General features: G+C 39.9%; 1 protein-coding gene and 1 long non-coding RNA gene across 13 annotated transcripts in view; one reads left to right on the forward strand and one right to left on the reverse strand.

The window, feature by feature from the left end:
* LOC122989583 (inactive N-acetylated-alpha-linked acidic dipeptidase-like protein 2) overlaps positions 1 to 20,029 on the reverse strand; it is a 583,517-nt gene that overhangs the window by 11,444 nt on the left and 552,044 nt on the right. For all 3 annotated transcript variants that reach the window (XM_044362562.1, XM_044362561.1, XM_044362560.1), the window contains one exon: positions 16,037 to 16,235. In XM_044362562.1, the coding sequence (XP_044218497.1) occupies positions 16,037 to 16,235 (199 nt within the window). The remainder of the gene's footprint in view (positions 1 to 16,036; positions 16,236 to 20,029) is intronic.
* LOC122989584 lies at positions 675 to 19,641 on the forward strand. Of its 10 annotated transcripts, none has more exons than XR_006405099.1 (8): positions 763 to 777; positions 1,367 to 1,508; positions 2,445 to 2,498; positions 5,049 to 5,156; positions 5,539 to 5,729; positions 8,514 to 8,669; positions 9,730 to 9,819; positions 18,586 to 19,641. It is a non-coding gene; the product is annotated as an uncharacterized LOC122989584 (long non-coding RNA). The 10 variants fall into 10 exon arrangements; XR_006405103.1 differs by having other exon boundaries at positions 1,367 to 1,424; XR_006405100.1 differs by lacking the exon at positions 1,367 to 1,508 and having other exon boundaries at positions 675 to 777; positions 5,539 to 6,491.

Consider the following 20,029-nt stretch of genomic DNA (forward strand, 5'->3'; position numbering starts at 1 on the left):
GAACAAAAAACATGTAACTTTCCAGATACTGTCTGAACTGTATGTGCAGATGGTCTCTCCACACAGGGAAAAAACACTTGATAACTCATAGTCTGTAAGAATTACATAATACTTTTTAATGCAAAGCATGACGTATATTCATGGTAAACCATTCCCTTTTTATTTCTGTCACTGTATGGCTCTATGATGACATGGCCTTCACAACTGTAGTAATATTTTCTATTTTTTCAGGTTCCCAAATTCAAATACTGACAGTGCAGAGTTGGTGATGTTTTCTGCTGCTGATTTCTAACAGCGGGACTTCAAGCTTTGCAGTGTGACTCTTTTTACTTTTGGTTGACATTTTTGTGAATGAAACTTGCCCACATATGGAGTGGAACAGTTAGTCTTATACAGCAATGTGTGGTTAAAAAGTTGAAACTTTATTTAAATTTATGACAAGTTTGTGCAGTTAAGAGGGTTTGCCAAATTAGATTTGGAAGCCTCCACACTGTAAAAAAAAAAAAAGAGGATTTGAGGTTTTAGCTACCTCAGCTCATTTTCCTAAGTCAGTTCAACTAAAATGTTCGGTGAACTTGAAATATAAACAGTTTAGAATAGCTAAACAGTTCAATCAGAATAGTTCAGGTAACGTGGATTTATTAGTTGCCTCAACTGTATGTATGTGCGATCCCTGCAAAAATGCGTAGTAAACCCCACACAGGCAACAAGGGCTGTCCACCTCCTGCAGCGCCATGTGACACAACAAACTTTCATTGCGGATAAAGAGTTCACAAGGTGAGAGCAAATTACTACCCTGCTTGTCCTTGTCGAAATGCTTTGTTTTGTTTTGAATAGGTAAACTAGACAAATGTCACACAGGGTTGTCAAAGTAAACCGTGCAGCAGCAGTTTATAAAAAGCCAAACACTGTTTATGGCTAATTTTAAAACTTGTGTGAGTTTTAGCTGTAACTTAACTGTTTGTTAACATAGCTAAACTACGGTATGTGTATAAAGGTTCTGCACGGTGTTAAGTGCATACGTTACACCGATTAAGTTACATTACTTTCCCACCGTGGTTTTTCTTTTTTATGGACATAAACCCCATTTAGTTCATTTTCACATATCAGCGCCCACGTTAATTGAATATAAAACTCTTAATTTGCAAAATACTGAGCGTGTTATCAAGAATTAGTCGGACGACGGACGCTAAAATTAAAATCGGAAGTGTCTGCTCCATGACCGTCTGCAGCAGAGTCGCAGCACAGAGTAGCAGGGTGAGACGTCTGTCCTCCCTCCTGCTCTCTGTAAACACACACATAACGTTCGCTGATAGTGAGTAGCTGCTCTCATGTCTCCCCGGGTGTCTGTGCTTGTTTTGGGCAGAAACTCTCCCGCTCTCTGCCTGCTCAGCCTGCTCTCGGATGGTTGGCGGGCTGCTCCGGTAACTGCAGCCTCGCCTTCACACACGCGCTGTTACGCCCTCACACACGCGCTGTTGCGGTCTGTCTGGCTGCCCTAAGCACTGGTACTGTAACAGCGAAGAGACACGCATCGAAATCCAAGCGGCGGCCTCCGGCTGATTTGACGGCTTTTCGCAAATGAGGGCTCACTTGAGCGCAGTCTAAAACTGGCGACTTGGTTGCGTTTTCAGACAGAGTTAACAGCTTGCTACTGTAGGTAGCAGTGTAGTGATAGCACAGCAGAATACCGATTGACAGCAAATACTAGCAGATAGTAGATAATGGAAATCGTCTTTTAAGCAATAAAAGTTATTCAGCCGATTGTCTAGCTTGAACAACAGCTTGTTTTTTCATCATTCTTTGAAACCCTACATTAACCCAGAAGCCAAAGTGGAAACTGATAGCTGCTGACAGAATTTCACATTTGACATATTCATTTTTAAGTCAGATGTGACTCAACAGCAATTTCGTTTTGTTTTATATTTGAGTGTAGAGTATATTTAAATACACAAGTCAGTGGCACTGTTTTTACTCAGCCTATTTCCAGCATTTTTAATGTAATCATCAATGACATGAGATAGCAACTCCTGTGTGTGTGTGTGTAGTCTATTTTTGCCAAACCTGATTTGTCTGTTGAATATACTTTTTTGATGGATGAAGGCTTTGTACTTTAATACTCAGTTTGCTGAGATTATTTCCTGGAATTGAATATTACTAGCTAAAAATGGAAAACTATGACACGATCTTTTCATGACTGTTCATTGTGGACTGATTTCTTTTTCTCTTTTTTCTTTTTTTTTAGTTATTATCGTTTCCATATAGTTTGTGCATAGATAAATCAAAAGATACAGCTTTATATGTAGATTTATTACAGTGACTCTTCATAGTTTTGGTACATGAATGACTGATACAGAAATACAGAAAGCCCTTCGGCAGTAATATATGTACATAACTAAAATAACAGAGATGGCAATCTAACTTTGACTTTTTTTTCCCCTCAGAGCTGGAGGCTGCACTAAGCAACAACCTGTACTCTTAGTCGTATGATTGGATCTGTAAGTACTGCACATATTCTTCAGTCAATCAACGCAACATTAGGCATTACAAGCTAAAACACAAACACTATAACAGGTCATGCCCCTTGCCTTGCATCTACAATGACTGTGTGTGCTCTTTTAAGACACAAGTTGCTCTTAAAAATCAATTGAAACATGAATCAGTGGTTCGTCGGTCTCAGCAGGCTGTTGCCTATGAATCTAATTCAAATGTAATAACTCATTGGATACTGTGTGAATTGATTTTTCTGAGCCATGTACTCTTAAGCAATACTTTGCTCATTTGGGAGTTCATTTGAAAAGTAAGGAAAGTGTTAACTGTCCTTTTTGAGCAATGTCAGTTTAAGTCTGGTGTGTATTCCACCTTTACTGGGCACAAAAGTAGATATCACTTTGATATAATCCACTTTTCTGGATTAGAAAAAATAAGACCTGAACTTATTTGTCATCACAGTCCAGCAGAAACCAGTGGTGTACAAATAGGAGATGAGGTTTCAATAGATAATGATAACCCTCCAGATGATGAAGATGACAGTGATCAATTAGACATAGCCTTGCATCCTTATTCCTACGTATGCAAACAATTTTGCATGTGTCTAAATCAGCTACACAGGAAAAAGTTAATGAACTGTATGAGATAGGTGTTTTAGCGGGAGAGTTTACCAATAAGTCAATTGAAAGAGTGCTAAGGGAACATAATTGCAGCACTGACAACACTGTTGTAAGTGTGGTATGGGAAACACTGCAGGAAACTAATCCTCTTTGTTTACTTTCAAAGACAGGAACTTTTGGCACTGACCACAGGAGGTCATTGTTTTTCAGAAATTAACTTTCATTGAGCCAGTGAAATATATTTTATACAATACTACCAGGAAGAAGACGTTTGTATATGTCCCAATTCTAAGTGTTTTAATAGAGTTAGTAAATAGAAACGATATTCTTGACAAAGCATTATTTGAAGAATCAGTTACATGGCAGTCGGGTCATTTTAAAAGTTTTCGTGACGGCTTATTCTTCAAAGAAAATCCGCTGCTCTCCGGAGAGGAGCTGTCGATTGCTGTACACAGATGACTTTGAAATATGCAATCCTTTAGGTACTTCTAGGAAAAAAATAAGGTCTGCGCTGTGTTTTGGGTAATGGCCAATTTGCCTATCAAATATCGATTATCTCTACAATCTATACACCTTGCAGTGCTGTGTAACAGTAACGATGTAAAAACATTTGGCCATGAGAAAATCTTTGAGCCCCTAATAAAAGACATACAGATACTTGAGAACCAAGGTGTGTTCATCCAGAGGTTAGGAGCAAGCATCAAAGGGACAGTGCTTTTTGTTTCTGCTTATAACTTAGCAGCTCATTCACTTGCTGGTTTTCAGGAGTCATTCATTGTAGACAAATTTTGCAGATTTTGTTTAGTCAGCTGTTAAGATATTCAGACAACTGAAGTAAGGGGTGGGTTATTTCCCCTCAGGAAAAAATTGACTCATAAAGCAAATGTTTTGGAGGTTATACAAAATCAACATGTACAGAAAGTAAATGGTGTTAAAAGTGATTATGTTTTGAACAAGTTGACTTACTTTCATACAGTTACGGGGTTCCCACCTGACTTTCTGCGGGACCTCTTGGAAGGAATTGTGCGTGTTGAACTTAGCTTGTGTTTGAACAAGTTGATCTCAAATAAGTAGGCCTACTTCACATTGGATGAATTAAATTCTGCTGTTCAGAATTCCCATACTTATTCTCTGGTAAGACTAATCGCCCCAACAAAATACCCCCGAGTTTCAGAATCAGTGGATCAATTGGTGGAAACGGACATGAGAACTGGACTTTGTTAAGACTGCTTCCGTTGGTCATTGGTGAACTAATCCCAGAGAATGACAAAACATGGGCTGTGCTTCTTGAATTGAAGGACATAGTGGAACTTTTGGCATCATCAACTTTCACAAATCAATCACTATGCTACTTGGAAGATAAAATCTCATTCCATAGGCAATTGCTTCAGGGGACCTTTCCTGACTATAAACTAAGGCCAAAACACCATTTCATCAAACACCAACCCTACCTCATCAGTTGCTCTGGACCTTTGCTGGACTGTTGAATAATCCGCCTTGAAGCAAAGCACAGCTTTTTCAAAAAAATTGTGTGTGATGTGAACAATTTTAAAAACATTTTGCTAACATTAGCCACGACACACCAGCATATGTTAGCTTACTTCCTTGATATGCCCAGCCTTTTTAAGCCACCAGTGGAAGTTGGCAGTGTATCTCTGGTTTCTCTGGACATTTTGGATAATTCTGTCAAACAGGCTATCAGACTTAAATACAAGGATGTTAAGATTGTGTCTCTAGCAACTAGTGTCATTCAGCATGGCACTAAATACTCCAAGGGGATGTTTGTTTCTGTGGGGAGCACAAGCGGACTGCCTGGGTTTGGTAAAATTCTCAAAGTACTGATTGTGGGCAACAAGGCATCATTCATCATTGAATGCTTTTCAGCCTGGTACTTGGAGCACTTCATATGCTATGAACTGACTGGGAAACTTTCCACAGACCTTGAAGTTGCAGACCCAGAGGAACTGAACAACTTCTGCCTGCTGGCCCCTTACATGGTGGGAGGAGGACTAATGGTCTCAGCCACAGTGTTTTTACTTCACTGAGGTAACTGTTTTTATGGTGAAAATGTTGCATGATTTGGTAAATCAATAATATTCAAACTTTTTCTTGCCAGAGAATACCTCAATTGAAATTTGTTCAGCTGTTTAAGTGATACTTAACTTTTCAAACTGAAAAGATAATTTAATTTTATTACACATTGGACCCTTTTCTGTGTTATGTCATCTGACAGTCATGTTGCCATGTTCCCAGATCTCAGTAGTTAACTTTGTGACTACAATTTTATCAGAACTGAAATAAATGGTGGCCAAAACTACAAAATGGGGCCCAAACTAGAACTGACTTTAAACTAAATCCCTGAATTGGACTAGTGAAAACAGAATTGAAACCAAACCATTTTTGTTCTAATTGTACTCCTCTTTTGTAGCCAGCATGTTGATGACATGACGGAGGGTCCAGATTGAAACAGAGACAGTTGACGAATGGAAGACTGCACTCAAGAGCAAGCTCAATCTAGAGGGTGATATTGTTATCCAGATTCAAGATCCAGAGTTCAACAATGAGCTCTGCAACTTGACTGACATGTCTTAGCTACCCACAGAGAGACCAAGGCTGAAGGTAATATTAAAGACTCCACCCATTACACCCCACTCTGTATCCTCATTGGACACTGGTTGTTGTGACAGCCAGTAGATCCTCAGCATCCTTCAGTATCTCTCTATCAACCCTTCCTTCCAAGCCCTGGCCTGAAAATTTTATCATCCCCACTTTTTCTTATGATGTTGAACTTAAGCTCAGAAAAGGAAATGAGGCTTATGAAAAAGACGGTTCCCTGCTTACTGTGACTCCTGCTATGAAGAGAGACATACTTGACAGAGTAGGAAGCGCTATGTATGAGTACAGTGCATATCCAACATCAAAACAAACTGAGGATGTTGCCCAAGCACTTGTTGAAAAGCATCCCTCTTTGAGAGAGCCGGGTTCTTCACACCGATGGTATTGATGGAAGTTCAGCCTCAGTTTTAAGACAGGTAACCTCCGTCAGAAGTACCGTATCGCTGGATGCCCAGAGCTTACAGTCAATCAAAAGAGGTCAACAGACACATCAACTGGGAACAGGAAACTGAAGAAAGCAGAACGGTCTCAGATCAACTTCTTGCCAGATATTCCTGAAGGGAGGTCTCCAGATTGCCTTGAAAGTGAGAGAATAGCGCTGATAGAGGAGATGAAGAAAAAGAAGAGAGACGGGAAAATGACGGATGCTCTGATGGAGAGCACCTTTGCCTTGTGAAGGAAGGAGATTGTTGACAGTGAGCCTCCTGTGTCTGAAATTGAAGACAGATGGCCGGCTCTGTTCCCAGAAAGACAGCTAATTATTTTGTAGATAATCTTTTTTTAATGTTTAAATCCAACTTTACAAATATCAAGCTTTGCAGTCATTCAAATCTTAGATTTGAATTTGAGTTTTCTATTTCAATATTAGTACTTTGTGTTTATTGATTCGGGAATTTGTTTTTGCAATTTAAATTGTAATCAATTTTCCCAACTGCAGAATTTGACATTTTAATGGCCTGTAAGAGCCAAGGCCAACCCAATGTTGATTTCTTTGCTGAACCTAATACACTTATCTACTGACCTGCTGCACTTAACTTTCCTTTGGATCCAACTCCCTATATACTTATTGTCATACTGATCTACAGATGTGTGTGTATATGTGTATATATATATATGTGTGTGTGTGTATATATGTGTATATATGTATATATACAGTACAGACCAAAAGTTTGGACACACCTTCTCATTCAAAGAGTTTTCTTTATTTTCATGACTATGAAAATTGTAGATTCACACTGAAGGCATCAAAACTATGAATTAACACATGTGGAATTATATACTTAACAAAAAAGTGTGAAACAACTGGCATTCTCTTGATGAGCTTCAAGAGGTAGTCACCTGAAATGGTCTTCCAACAGTCTTGAAGGAGTTCCCAGAGATGCTTAGCACTTGTTGGCCCTTTTGCCTTCACTCTGCGGTCCAGCTCACCCCAAACCATCTCGATCGGGTTCAGGTCCGGTGACCGTGGAGGCCAGGTCATCTGGCGCAGCACCCCATCACTCTCCTTCTTGGTCAAAAAGCCCTTACACAGCCTGGAGGTGTGTTTGGGGTCATTGTCCTGTTGAAAAATAAATGACGGTCCAACTAAACGCAAACCGGATGGAATAGCATGCCGCTGCAAGATGCTGTGGTAGCCATGCTGGTTCAGTATGCCTTCAATTTGGAATAAATCCCCAACAGTGTCACCAGCAAAGCACCCCCACACCATCACACCTCCTCCTCCATGCTTCACGGCGGGAACCAGGCATGTAGAGTCCATCCGTTCACCTTTTCTGCGTCGCACAAAGACACGGTGGTTGGAACCAAAGATCTCAAATTTGGACTCATCAGACCAAAGCACAGATTTCCACTGGTTTAATGTCCATTCCTTGTGTTCTTTAGCCCAAACAAGTCTCTTCTGCTTGTTGCCTGTCCTTAGCAGTGGTTTCCTAGCAGCTATTCTACCATGAAGGCCTGATTCACACAGTCTCCTCTTAACAGTTGTTCTAGAGATGTGTCTGCTGCTAGAACTCTGTGTGGCATTGACCTGGACTCTAATCTGAGCTGCTGTTAACCTGCGATGTCTGAGGCCGGTGACTCGGATGAGCTTATCCTCCGCAGCAGAGGTGACTCTCGGTCTTCCTTTCCTGGGGCGGTCCTCATGTGAGCCAGTTTCTTTGTAGCGCTTGATGGTTTTTGCGACTGCACTTGGGGACACTTTCAAAGTTTTCCCAATTTTTCGGACTGACTGACCTTCAGTTCTTAAAGTAATGATGGCCACTCGTTTTTCTTTACTTAGCTGCTTTTTTCTTGCCATAGTACAAATTCTAACAGTCTATTCAGTAGGACTATCACCTGACTTCTGCACAACACAACTGATGGTCCCAACCCCATTTATAAGGCAAGAAATCCCACTTATTAAACCTGACAGGGCACACCTGTGAAGTGAAAACCATTTCAGGTGACTACCTCTTGAAGCTCATCAAGAGAATGCAGAGTGTGTGCAAAGCAGTAATCAGAGCAAAAGGTGGCTACTTTGAAGAAACTAGAATATAAGGCGTATTTTCAGTTGTTTTACACTTTTTTGTTAAGTACATATTTCCACATGTGTTAATTCATAGTTTTGATGCCTTCAGTGTGAATCTACAATGTCAATAGTCATGAAAAGAAAGGAAACTTATTGAATGAGAAGGTGTGTCCAAACTTTTGGTCTGTACTGTATATATGTATATATTTATCACATGGCTCAGCTTGTGTATGCATGTATTTTATCAATGTGTTTTATATCATTTGTTTTTGTCCTTGCAGATTAGAGCGGAGTTTCTGTGCCTGGTTTCTGTTGATCTCCTCCGGTCTTTCTTTGATGGACTCGACAAATATGTCCCAAGACTGCTAGAAATGTGCAGAGTGTGAAGTAGTAGCAGTTCTGATCTGTGCAGTCTGCTTCAGCCCCTTGATGTACAAGTAAGGATAGTCTGAGTTTACCCAATCCTTTGATCACAGTCTCTCAACCATCAACAAAAAATAATATGTTACTTGTAGAAATAGTGTCAGTCATGTCAAATATAAAGTGATGAAAGGCTGTTACTGTCAATATCTTACCTGCAGTTTAGGGTTTACTGGGTTTGGAAAAAAATCATGGTCTCTTAACAAAATGAACACTTTAATTTCCTAAAAAAAAAACTTACTAGATAACAGTGATAATGTGTATGAAATACTTCACTGCTTAGCATTACTAGACATGGAGTTCTATACAGAGGACTATATGGTGTTAGATGGCAAAATCAAAAAGCGTATTTGAACACTACTCATGTCATTCCATTCATCTGGTATGTAAGCACAGATGGGTTTTTTCACTGTCTGTACAATGCAGTAGTTAACTTTCAGTTAGTAACCCTTGATTGTACACTTGTACTTGAGCTTGGTATTTTACTCTCAATCAGGGTATATTTTGAGGCTACTATGTATAGCGTAATAATTCTCGCTAGACATTTGGACAACACTACTAAATGCTCAACATACTGTATGGTGGACTATACAGTGAATGAGTGATTGTAAACATAACACAAATCCTTAATGATGACTCATCCTGCAAAATCTAATCAATAAGACCATCACAAAGTTTTAAGTATTCCCACCCACCACCTTTCTCTCTGTAAGTATTACTGTTAATATTGTTTTACAGTTAAGATTTTTATCATATTGTGTTATGTTTGGTCTCCATAACCTATTTCAACAGTAGTTACATTATATATAAGGAGGGCAGCCCTTATAATGCTACTACATCATATATCCAGTTACTGGGGCTCAGCTGAAGATGTTGTCATTCTGACAGAGCAGCCATGTCCCATTTAGCATGTGCCTGATTGTGATGTAAATAAATCTGTGCTAAACCACAGTTTAGCTTGTGAAATGCTATGTGACACAGCAGCAACCCCAGTGTTTCCAGAAAATAGTAATATAGGCATGCTTGATCGCTACAGTTTTGACAGTTTGTCTTCTGTTGTTTTTCTTGTGTGTTGAGACTTCAAACCAGAAGAGAAGAGCAGCTGCTTTGCTTGGACTTCCATATTACCTGAAGGAGGATCCCAACAGTTTCATCTGTGTCTGTGAGGTGTGTGAGATGATTTCATTGTGGTAATGGAAACTCCTATCACAGTGAATATAATAATTTATTTAAGCTGCATTTTAAAATCTTTTCCAGTCATTATTGAAAGTATAAGCCTGTTTCCCAGCTGTCTTTACAAAACTGATATTAACAAACATTTAACAGTGTCAGACCCATCAAGTGTTAGTTCAGCTATTGAAAGCACTGTCAGTTTAATACTGATGGCTGTTCAAAATTTGTTTTGATATTTAGTTAGCCTTTGGTATATGTTAGGATCACAGATTTAGCCTTCAGGTAGCCTTAAACTCAAAAGAAAGAAGATTATCTCACTGTATGATCACATGAAGTACATGAATAGTACAGTATGTCTGTCTCAAGCTATATGATGTTTACACTAAGGGAAATATTCAAACCTAAGACCCCATGTTTTTTTTAATCTATTCCAGTTGTCTTATGCATCATTTTATATAACTTTACTCCATATTCTGTTTATATTTTGGAAACTTTTAAGATAACCACTAGAACAAAAAGTTTGTGGCTTTAACTCTTTGATGTCCTCAAGGCACAAAATTAGCACTAGCCACCAGCCAAAGGCTTGTAAAATATGCAAGTGGCTGGTAAAATTTGATCATTCAGATACATATTTTTTATATATCTGATATATATACTTAAATTATTTTATAAGTCTGAGATCTTACTGTCTAAATACATGCTCCACCGAACAGCTGAATTGTCATTTAGTGGTGATGGTAATGATAAATTTACAGTTTTTATGAAATAAAAAAAAACTTACGAATATTCACTATTAAACCTTTAGTGCAGAACTTTTACATATAAATTAATATCAGTTATGTTCAAGTCCTTGCTAAACAAGTTCATACAATGCAGATTAAAAATTAATCGAAAAATGAAGGTATATGTTTTAATGTATATCTCCATTGGTCTGGTTTCTAGCCTGCTACTAGACTAACAATAAATTATATTGAAATATCTATTGTCATATGGTGTTATGCAGAATGTATCATAATGCTGCCTTTGTTGTCATTGTGTCTTTCCCAACATAGTGACAGTGTATGCTTAATAACTGAACGAGCAAAAGAGTTTGTCGATGTTGCTGTTGTACTGGAGGAGCATGTCATTCTGCCTTAACATAGACTATCCCAAAAGACTGAAGTATACATTTGAGCTAATACAAAAAGTCTTCATGGGCATCGGCAGTGGCAATTGCTCAGTGAAAGTTCACGGACTCCGAAACAAGATGCTTCAAGACAAAGTGTAGTGGCAAGTTTTATTAGATAAATGTCGATAAGTACAGAAACGTTAAATATGCGGCATTTCTCTGTAATATGAAGAAGATTCATACCAAAAAGACCACTGTAAGTTTTGAAATGAAATAAAATAGCATTCTGAATGTTCCTTGTTGTTGATTAATCAATTTTATGTTGTACTGTTGGAAAAAGTAACCTGGCTGTCTTAGAAATATAGTTACTTCAACAAGATGCATATTTGAGCCAGCTTTTATTATTATGTTTGCACAACTAAAAAATATAAATTGATTCAATAAGATGCTTAGTTTAAACAACTTTTATTTTCGTGTTTCGTGTATACAGCATAATCCTTATGTATACTCAAGGATTTTCTATTAACCTACAGTGTAATCGCATAAGATTTAAATTGTAACCTAAAGATATATTAATCTGTATGACAGAATGTCATGAGTGACGAGTCATGTCAAGTTGCTATGAAAGCAAACAGCTTAACAGTGTTTTAAAGGTACACTGAGGGGTTTCAGAGGTGAGTCCCCATTTAGTCTAGTAGGAAGGGGGGGTCCGTTTGGCGGCCACATAGGAGTTCCGACAAAAATTGAAAATTGACATAACTTTTGAACCAGACATCATGCAGAGACAAATGACCCCATTTTTCTATATAATTTTGGCATGAGGAATTGATTGAGATGGTTATTATAATGACTTTAATAAGTTTGGTACATTAAAAATCAAAAAATAAGAATAAATTCTGTATAATTTACACTCAAAATCTTGCAAAATACAATGTCTACATGTATACCAAAGTATACGGTCCACACAAACTCTGGAGTCAGCTAAAATTGACAGTGAGAAGGTAAAAATAACAAAATATGAGTTAAATAAGTCAAGTAAATAAAAGGAAGGTGTTCCACTCCTAGTATAATCTTTCATGACAGAACAAGCGACAGAGGTGCTAAGCAATGCTACTTTTTCATCGTGCTGTGCTATATTTAGTCGTCATCATTAAGAAGCTCTTCATAGTCAATCTCTTGCTCCTCTTCCTCTTCTTCACTCTCTTCCACCTCCTCAGCAGTTTTCTCTAGTAAGTCAATGAGGGAAGAGGGGAGGATAGGGCCACAAGACCACACTGGTTCCAAACTACCCTCTTCAGTCTTCTCCCAGCCTTGTCCAGGATCATGAGGGTTGGGATGGGATAGGTTGGGATAGGTTGTATTTGTATTCGGGCACACCCCTAATGCAGCTCTACTATGAAATAAGATTTTACCCATTTTAAATGCTTAAAAAAAATAAATAGAAAATCAATATGTGGTGGTCAATGTTGATATTGTGGCGGGCCACCACAAAGAAATGAATATATGGGAAATCCTATATATATACCAAACTGCTAATATTGCAGATAAATGCAATGCACAGGCCTCTACTGGACTCCATGGGTAATACTCCTCGCCAATCACAGGCACACAGTCGCTCACTGAAATTTGCATATACGTATCCGGTAGTCAGGCAAAGAAGCAGACACCAAGCAGCAAACAGCTAAGGTGAACCGACAGGGTGCACAACTCACTCACTCACTTGAAGTCAGTGCAAGCAGCAAAGCTGTCTTGAATGACCACACCTTTAAAGAGTAGCACTCCAGAGGCTCACATGGATCACTCACTAGGCCTCGAGCAACACCGGCAGTTCCCACTGAGGAGTGGAGACACGCCTCACCGGCCAATGTCTCCTGACTCTTTGCATGAAACGCTTCATGAGGAGTTGGGCGAAGACAGGTCTGTTGCCCAACCCCTCATGAGGAGGAAACAGCTGCTGCATACACTTCAACAGTGGCATGAGACAGCCCCTTATCACCCAGATATTGTAGAAAGGAAAGGACCTCTTCCACTGCACGTCAGGGGGTCCGGCCTCCTCTCCTCGCACCAGCGTTGGAATCCCAACCATTTTGCCTTGTAGCAAGCAATAGTGGATTCTGCTCTCGCTGCCTGGATAGTCTGCACAACCTGTGCAGACAGTCAATTCAATTTCTATTCAATTTATTTATATAGCGCCAAATCACAACAAAAGTCATCTCAGGGCACCTTTCACATGGAGCAAGTCTAGACCGTACTCTTTAAAGTCCAGCCCTCATCAGCCTATCCCTCTCAGGAGCCAAGCCCGGAGAGGTTGGCCTAACATGGGCAGCACGCCGATTGAGCCCACCTCCTGGGCCAAAGCCCCCCACACCTGGGGAATAGATCAGGGCTGGGCCGCCGTCATCTCCGCATACCACGGTGCCCCTGTCAACCCCCAAGGGTGGTTCATCCTGCGGTGTCAGGAAAAACCAGAGCAGACAGCAGGTGTTGTTTCCACTGGCGAACAGGTCCACTTCCGCTCTCGAAAACCAGTTCCAAATCTGCTGCACCACCTCGTCCAGCAGAGGGCTGCCCCTCAACATGACGTCAGTGCCCCTGTTCGCCAGATGCGGAACGTGGAGGGCTCTCAGAGACAGAAGGTGTTCTGAGCCCCACACCAACAGGTTCTCCACTATCTTCAACAGGGCTGCGGACCGGACCCCACCCTGCCTGTTGATGTAGTCAACTGTGGCGCAGTTGTCTGTTCTCACAGTCTACCCTGAACCACCGTTGCAGGCAGCATATGTGCAGGAGCCCCGGTGGAACGACTCGATGGCCCGCCGCCATGAGCCCCGATGCCTGCATGACAGTCAAAGCTGTCACCGCCACAGTCTGAACTGCCACTGCAGTGCCGTCCATCTGGGTTCTGACAGAACAGCCCGCAGCCTGGCCGAATCTGGCACTCTTCTTCCAGTTGATGGCAAAGCCTAACTGAGTTAGGTGCAACGCTAATCTGGCTGTGTGGAAAACGGCCCATCCTCTGGCCATGACAATGAGGTTATCTAAATAGAAGACGACGCTCTCACCACAGTTGCAGAGCAGTTGCGGCGCTGTGTCCACACACTTGCTGAACGTGCAGGGAGATGGGGAGTAGTCGAACGGCAGCCCAGGAACTTCCTGTGTTTCGGTGCCACCTTGACATGAAAATAAACACCTTTCAGGTTGATGGTGGTGAACCAGTTGCCTGATTGAATCGGTTCCAGCAATCTCCTCATGGTCAGCATGTGGAACGTCTTTGCCAATGTATTGGTTCAGAATGCGGATATCCGAAATGGGTTTGAAACATCCCATCTTCTTGGGAACAAAGGAAATATGCAGAGTAAAACCCCTTCTGTCTGTCATGAGTGGGAATGACCGACACCTTGTTTTGATAACAGGTGCTGGATCTCATCGAAGAGAAAATCTATTTCCTCTTGAGAGAAGGAACACAGCAACTAGAGAGAATAACCCGGTCTCAGTGTTTTGTCCATCCGCTCTGATAACACGCAGCTGTGATGCCGTTTCTCGTCACAGCGGTGTGGGACACCGCGTCGTCGAAAATGTTCCCACCGTTTCTGGCATAGATCTGGAGGAAGTGCTCAGCAGAATACGCAGGGCGGTGGCTGTATCATGCCACTCTCTGTGTAGGCCCGCCCGAGGTACTCAAAGTGGGAAGTGACGCCCGGCGGAGATGAGACCAAGGCACGACGGAAGGAACGAGCATGTACCGGCGACTCCATCCCTGGAGAAGAGAGATAAGTGAGCTGATTCGCCGTTGCTGAAGAAAAGAAGAGCTAGTAGAAGAGCGGTAGCTAGACACTGCTTATATAGGGTGCAGGATATTTGAATCGGTAGGCGCGTCCTGATTGGCTGGCTACGTACATGCAAATTTCAGTGAGCAATTGTGTGTGTGTGATTGGGGAGGAGTATTACCTATAGAGTCCAGTAGAGGGCGGAGCCTGTGTGAGAACTTTTACTATGTCATTTGTTCAGCGTTGCTGTAAAGACTCAGGAGTGAGGGTGAAAAAATCATATAAATAATCATTAAACAAAAAGAAAGAATTTTAATATGGTTTAAAGTGATATTTATATGAAAATATTTCATTTGAAATAATGTCATATTGTAATTGAATCAGCTCATTTTTATGTATCTCAACATAAAGACCAAAGTTGTGGAACATGAACAAAAGTGGTATTTGAACCCATAAAATGCTTCATAAATTTTATTAAATCACATTATTTAGTAATTATTCTTTATGTCAAGATGTGTAATAACACTGTGTATATATTTATCAAGTGTTATATGTACACCCATATGTAGACAGTCATTTTGCAAGATTTTGAGTGTAAATTATACAAACTTCTTTCTTATTTTTCGAGTTTTAATATAACAAACTTGATAAAATCACTACAATAACCATCTCGATCAATTCCTCATGCCAAAATTATATAGAAAAATGGGGTCATTTGTCTCTGTATGATGTCTTGTTCAAAAGTTATGTCAATTTTCAATTTCCGCCAGAAATCCAAGATGGCCGCCAAGATGGCCGCCAACCGGACCCATGGGACAATATTTCACGTTGGGAACATGAAAATTTGTTTACTAGACACCTTGAGGATTACAAAAAACTAAGTTAGAAAAATATATCAGTGGGGTGCATGGGAACCCCCCCTTCCTACAAGACTAATTTGATTTGCGGTGGCAGAATGTAACTAAATGCACTTACTCCAGTATGGTACAAAATACAACTCAGATGAACTTTACTTGAGTGTTTCAGTTTTGCAAGTTTAGTCAGTTTAGATTTAAGACATTTAAATGCTAACTGGAATAGAAAATAAGACTAATTTCAGCACTGGAATATGGTATAAAAAAGACTATTCTATGACCTGTATAAACACCAGAAAAACAGTACACCAAGAAACACACTGATGGAATTCATTTTGAGATCTTGACTTTCTGTAACACAATTTCACATGTTTTAAGCTTTTCCAAACTTGTGCATGTGCACCCCAGGGTTGGGGGGGGGGGCTGACTGTATTCCCATCACCTCCTACCAACCTAAACCAGTGTTGTAACTTCTCTCCTACCTGTACACTCCAGGTGGAGGCTGTGGGATGATGAAGCTCTTCTCCAGATCACGGAGAACATCGTTCAGCATCCGCACGTGGGAGGGGTCACGCTCTTTAGGGTCATTGGCCGGCCGCATAGTTTCTGACTGGAAGAAAGCTGCATGGTCTCTCAGAGATGAGGCTGAGGATAGCAAGGCCGGAGACACCGCACTCTTGTCTGGACACATATATAGAAAGAAGTAACAGAAACAACACATGAAAAAATGACCTTAACCTGAAGTAATATAGATCTCTGTTCCAGAAATAGTTGCTGCCTCAATTATGGTAGTGCTGGTTAAGAGAACTGCATATGGAAAACACAGTCAAATTACAAGGAAGAAGCTGTTGTTTCAGGTGAAGATCAAAAATTTACCAAAATCTTAGCAAAACTTGAGCTTTTTATACTTTGACAAGCATTTGGAGACCAACTGAATCAAAGTCCAAATCTCAAAAACATATAATGTGAAGTATGTAAACCTACAATCTTTTCTCTCACCTTAAACTGTGATAGTGGCTTTGCAATTAGTAATCATTTGGTACGTGTTTTGTTTTTTATTGCTCTCTACATGCAAACACTGTTTCTGGATGATATTCCCATATTTCTTTTATGTCCTCAAACATACTAAGCAAATCAACAGTTACACTCCTTTCTCACACCACAAATCCAATGTTCTGAGTGACCCTTTATTGTACAAATGATTACAGATTCTTATGTTTTTGACACTATGATCCAATTAACACCTGGTGTTAACATGCAATCTGTATCTGGATATCTTAAAGAAAATAATAGAAGTGCAGGTGTAAATTCATGCAGAACCAAACAGAAATCAGGCTCGCAGTCTGATGTCAGCCAGGTTTAAAAGCAGTGTTACCACATTCTAAAGAAAAAAAACATCTTGATATGTCACCTAGCTTGACTTCTTCCTGCTATCTTGACCTGCATGTTCCTTGGAAAAGTAAAAATAAGTAGAGCCCAAATATCAGCAGCACTTTAGGAGAACCTTTAGGAACTGCTATGACCTGCAAGATGATGGTCATGTGACTGATGGCGGTAGCACACTGCTATCTTAAACCTTAAAATCATTACACAAGATGCTTCACAATATATTTTCATTTAAATGTTGCATTAGATGGAATAAGAGACTGCCTTCAGCCAGCAGAGACCAGCATGCATTTCTTCAACTTCTGGTCTGAATGAAGAGTCCAGGACCAGATGTGCTGCAACAAAACATTGTACAACCAAACATTATACAACCTGCTTTAATATGCTTGGAGATGGACACCTTTTAATAGTAGATACTGCACTGCCCATTTTAGATGTAACTTTGTCTTTATGACTAGACCAAGACATTTCCTAATGTAATACCCTGGAGCTTAGTTTGTTAGGACTTAAGAACATTAGAGCTATTCGGTTTGCTTATTTCTATTATATTCATCCATACTGGAGTGTGATGCCACTCCATGCTACCTAAGAGGGAATGAACAATGAGCTCCTGTCGTTCCACGCAGAATAAGTATGGAGCTTTACTTCTGCAATGTGCATCAACACACATATTTCATTCTTATATGTATAGATTGAGGACAGAAGTACATTAACTGATTGAAATCCTGTGTTTGTAAAACTGGACAAGAGAGTTTTAAAAGTTCAGTAAAGTCTGATCTTAGATGTGTACACGCGTTGGTGAATGTACAACGATGCCAAGGTCGACTGTTGGAAAGGTATGCAAGTTCACACACACACACACACACACATAATGCTTCCCCCATTAGCCTGTCAACACAAAGCTGGCTTGTTTTACAGTACATTAGGCACTGCAAATCAATTACCTTGCATTTACAGTTAATTGGCCTGTATTCTTGGCTCTGTTAACTGATATCTGGCTGGACCCAATGGGTCTGTGTTGGAAAGGCTACAAATAACGATGCGTTGTTGTGTCTGTATGAGAACAAATACTCATGTTCAGGTGTTCAAGTGTAAATGGCTTACATTCAGTTAGTCAGACATGGCTGCTTTTCCACGTACAAATAATGCCACTGTTTGCAATTCTGAAAGTCCAGAAAAACTTTTATAAGCTGTTTACGTGATTGCGTAACCTGACAATATCCTATGATTATGATGTGATTCAAGTACTGTATATACCAGCAAGTCATTGTGATGTGCTTACAAAGTCTTGAACTCCTATGCTGCTATGCTATTCAAGGCTGTTATCCTTTATATTTAAATCTGAAGGAACTTGATCAATTTCTGCTTGTGTCTGTAAAAAATATAGTTTGTGTGCCTATGGGTGTAATCATTTTGTGTGGATTCAGTCAGATTAGATCAGCCGTTCTCAATAAATGGGCTGCAACAACCAGTTCAGGTCTGTGTTGTTTTTCTTGCTACGACAGATTAGTTATGCAGAAAACGGCCAAACTTCTCACTAAGTGGTAAGATAAAATTTAGGGGGTTTTCCTCTTTATATTATTTTGTATTAGTATGAGGTGGAAATAGTCTAATAAAGTCTCTTTTTATCTCTCTCCTCCTGCAGTGCTGAGAGTGTACTCCCAAGAAAATAAAGTCATTTCAGCAAGTGCCCCAAGACAACATATGTTTACATTCAAATGACTGTGCCCTCTAGTGGCCATAGTAAGTACAACAGGAGAAAAGGAAGAAATCAAGCAACGTTATTATAGAGTGACAAAGAATAGATAGGGAGGGGGTGGCAGTGGATGAATGGATCAATAAAATACTGGACTTTAACACTGGAGATCACTGTTCTTTTCCTGTTTTCAACCGCAGAACTGTGATCACAATTTTCCCCTAACCTTAACCACTTGTTTGTTATTGTAAACATCGTGACAAAAACTAACTCAAACCATGATGTTTTCTTAACCTTAACAAGGTACAAATTTTAATCCAAACCATGAGCTGACCAGAAATGAGCTTACTTTCGAACCTAAATTCATTGAATTTATTAATCTAAGGTGAACTCATCTGTAATTATGTCATTAGGCATAAAACACACAGCAAAAATGCATAAATACAGAGTGACAGTACAAAAAACTAATTTCCACATGGCTACAAGTTCATGAAGAAAATGTGTGGTCCATGTGTAATGTGTGGTCCATAAAAAGAAAGTAATGAGTATGTTATATTTCTACAGTATCAGATATCCAGTATTTCTGTTGATATATATATATATATATACATTTGTGCGTGTGTGTGTGTGTGTGTGTGTGTGCAATTTATGGTCATAGTTTTTTTTTCTCTAACCATGATCTTTCCTTAACCTTAACCATACGATGACTGCAATGTGCAGATAGCAATTTAAAAAATGCTGTCGTTGGATGTATAGTGGGTTCTGCAGATTTTTTTTTCAGTGGAGGAGGATTAAGATTACAGATGTCCACGCCACATTTATCAGGTGGAAAAGGGAACTACTGCATACTAAGAGGGGACATTCGAAAAAACAGAAAAAAGGATATTTCAATGACATATTCGACTCGAGAAAATGAGGAGTTCTGGGGTCACGGCAAGAAGTGCAAACTTATTTAGGTTTATGTGTGTTCTTATCCTAATAAAATAAACAATATTAATCACAAGACCTTGGTGTGTGTATGTGTCTCTCTTTGGATCAGTGTGTGCCACGGTAGGTTGGGAACAGAGCGTGACTCATTGGAGAGGATAGGGAAAGCAGGGGACAAAAATAGACAAAGAGAACTGTTCTCTCCTACAAATTTAAATGGCTCTCGCTCCTCACAGCCAACTGGGACTCATGAAATAAGGTTTGATTGTTGTAATCCATCACATCTTTTGACACAAGGGGACATGTGTGAGTGTATATGTATTTGGGTATTCAGTTGGGACTTGGCCTCCTGTGATAACAGTGGCAGAGGAGAGAGAGAGAGAGAGAGAGACAAAAGAGCTTTAGGGTGATGCTATAATGTGATGGAATATTTTCACTTTTTTGTACACAAACATACAAATGTTTA

Source organism: Thunnus albacares, chromosome 9 (assembly GCF_914725855.1).
Source record: "Thunnus albacares chromosome 9, fThuAlb1.1, whole genome shotgun sequence".
Lineage (NCBI taxonomy): Eukaryota > Metazoa > Chordata > Actinopteri > Scombriformes > Scombridae > Thunnus > Thunnus albacares.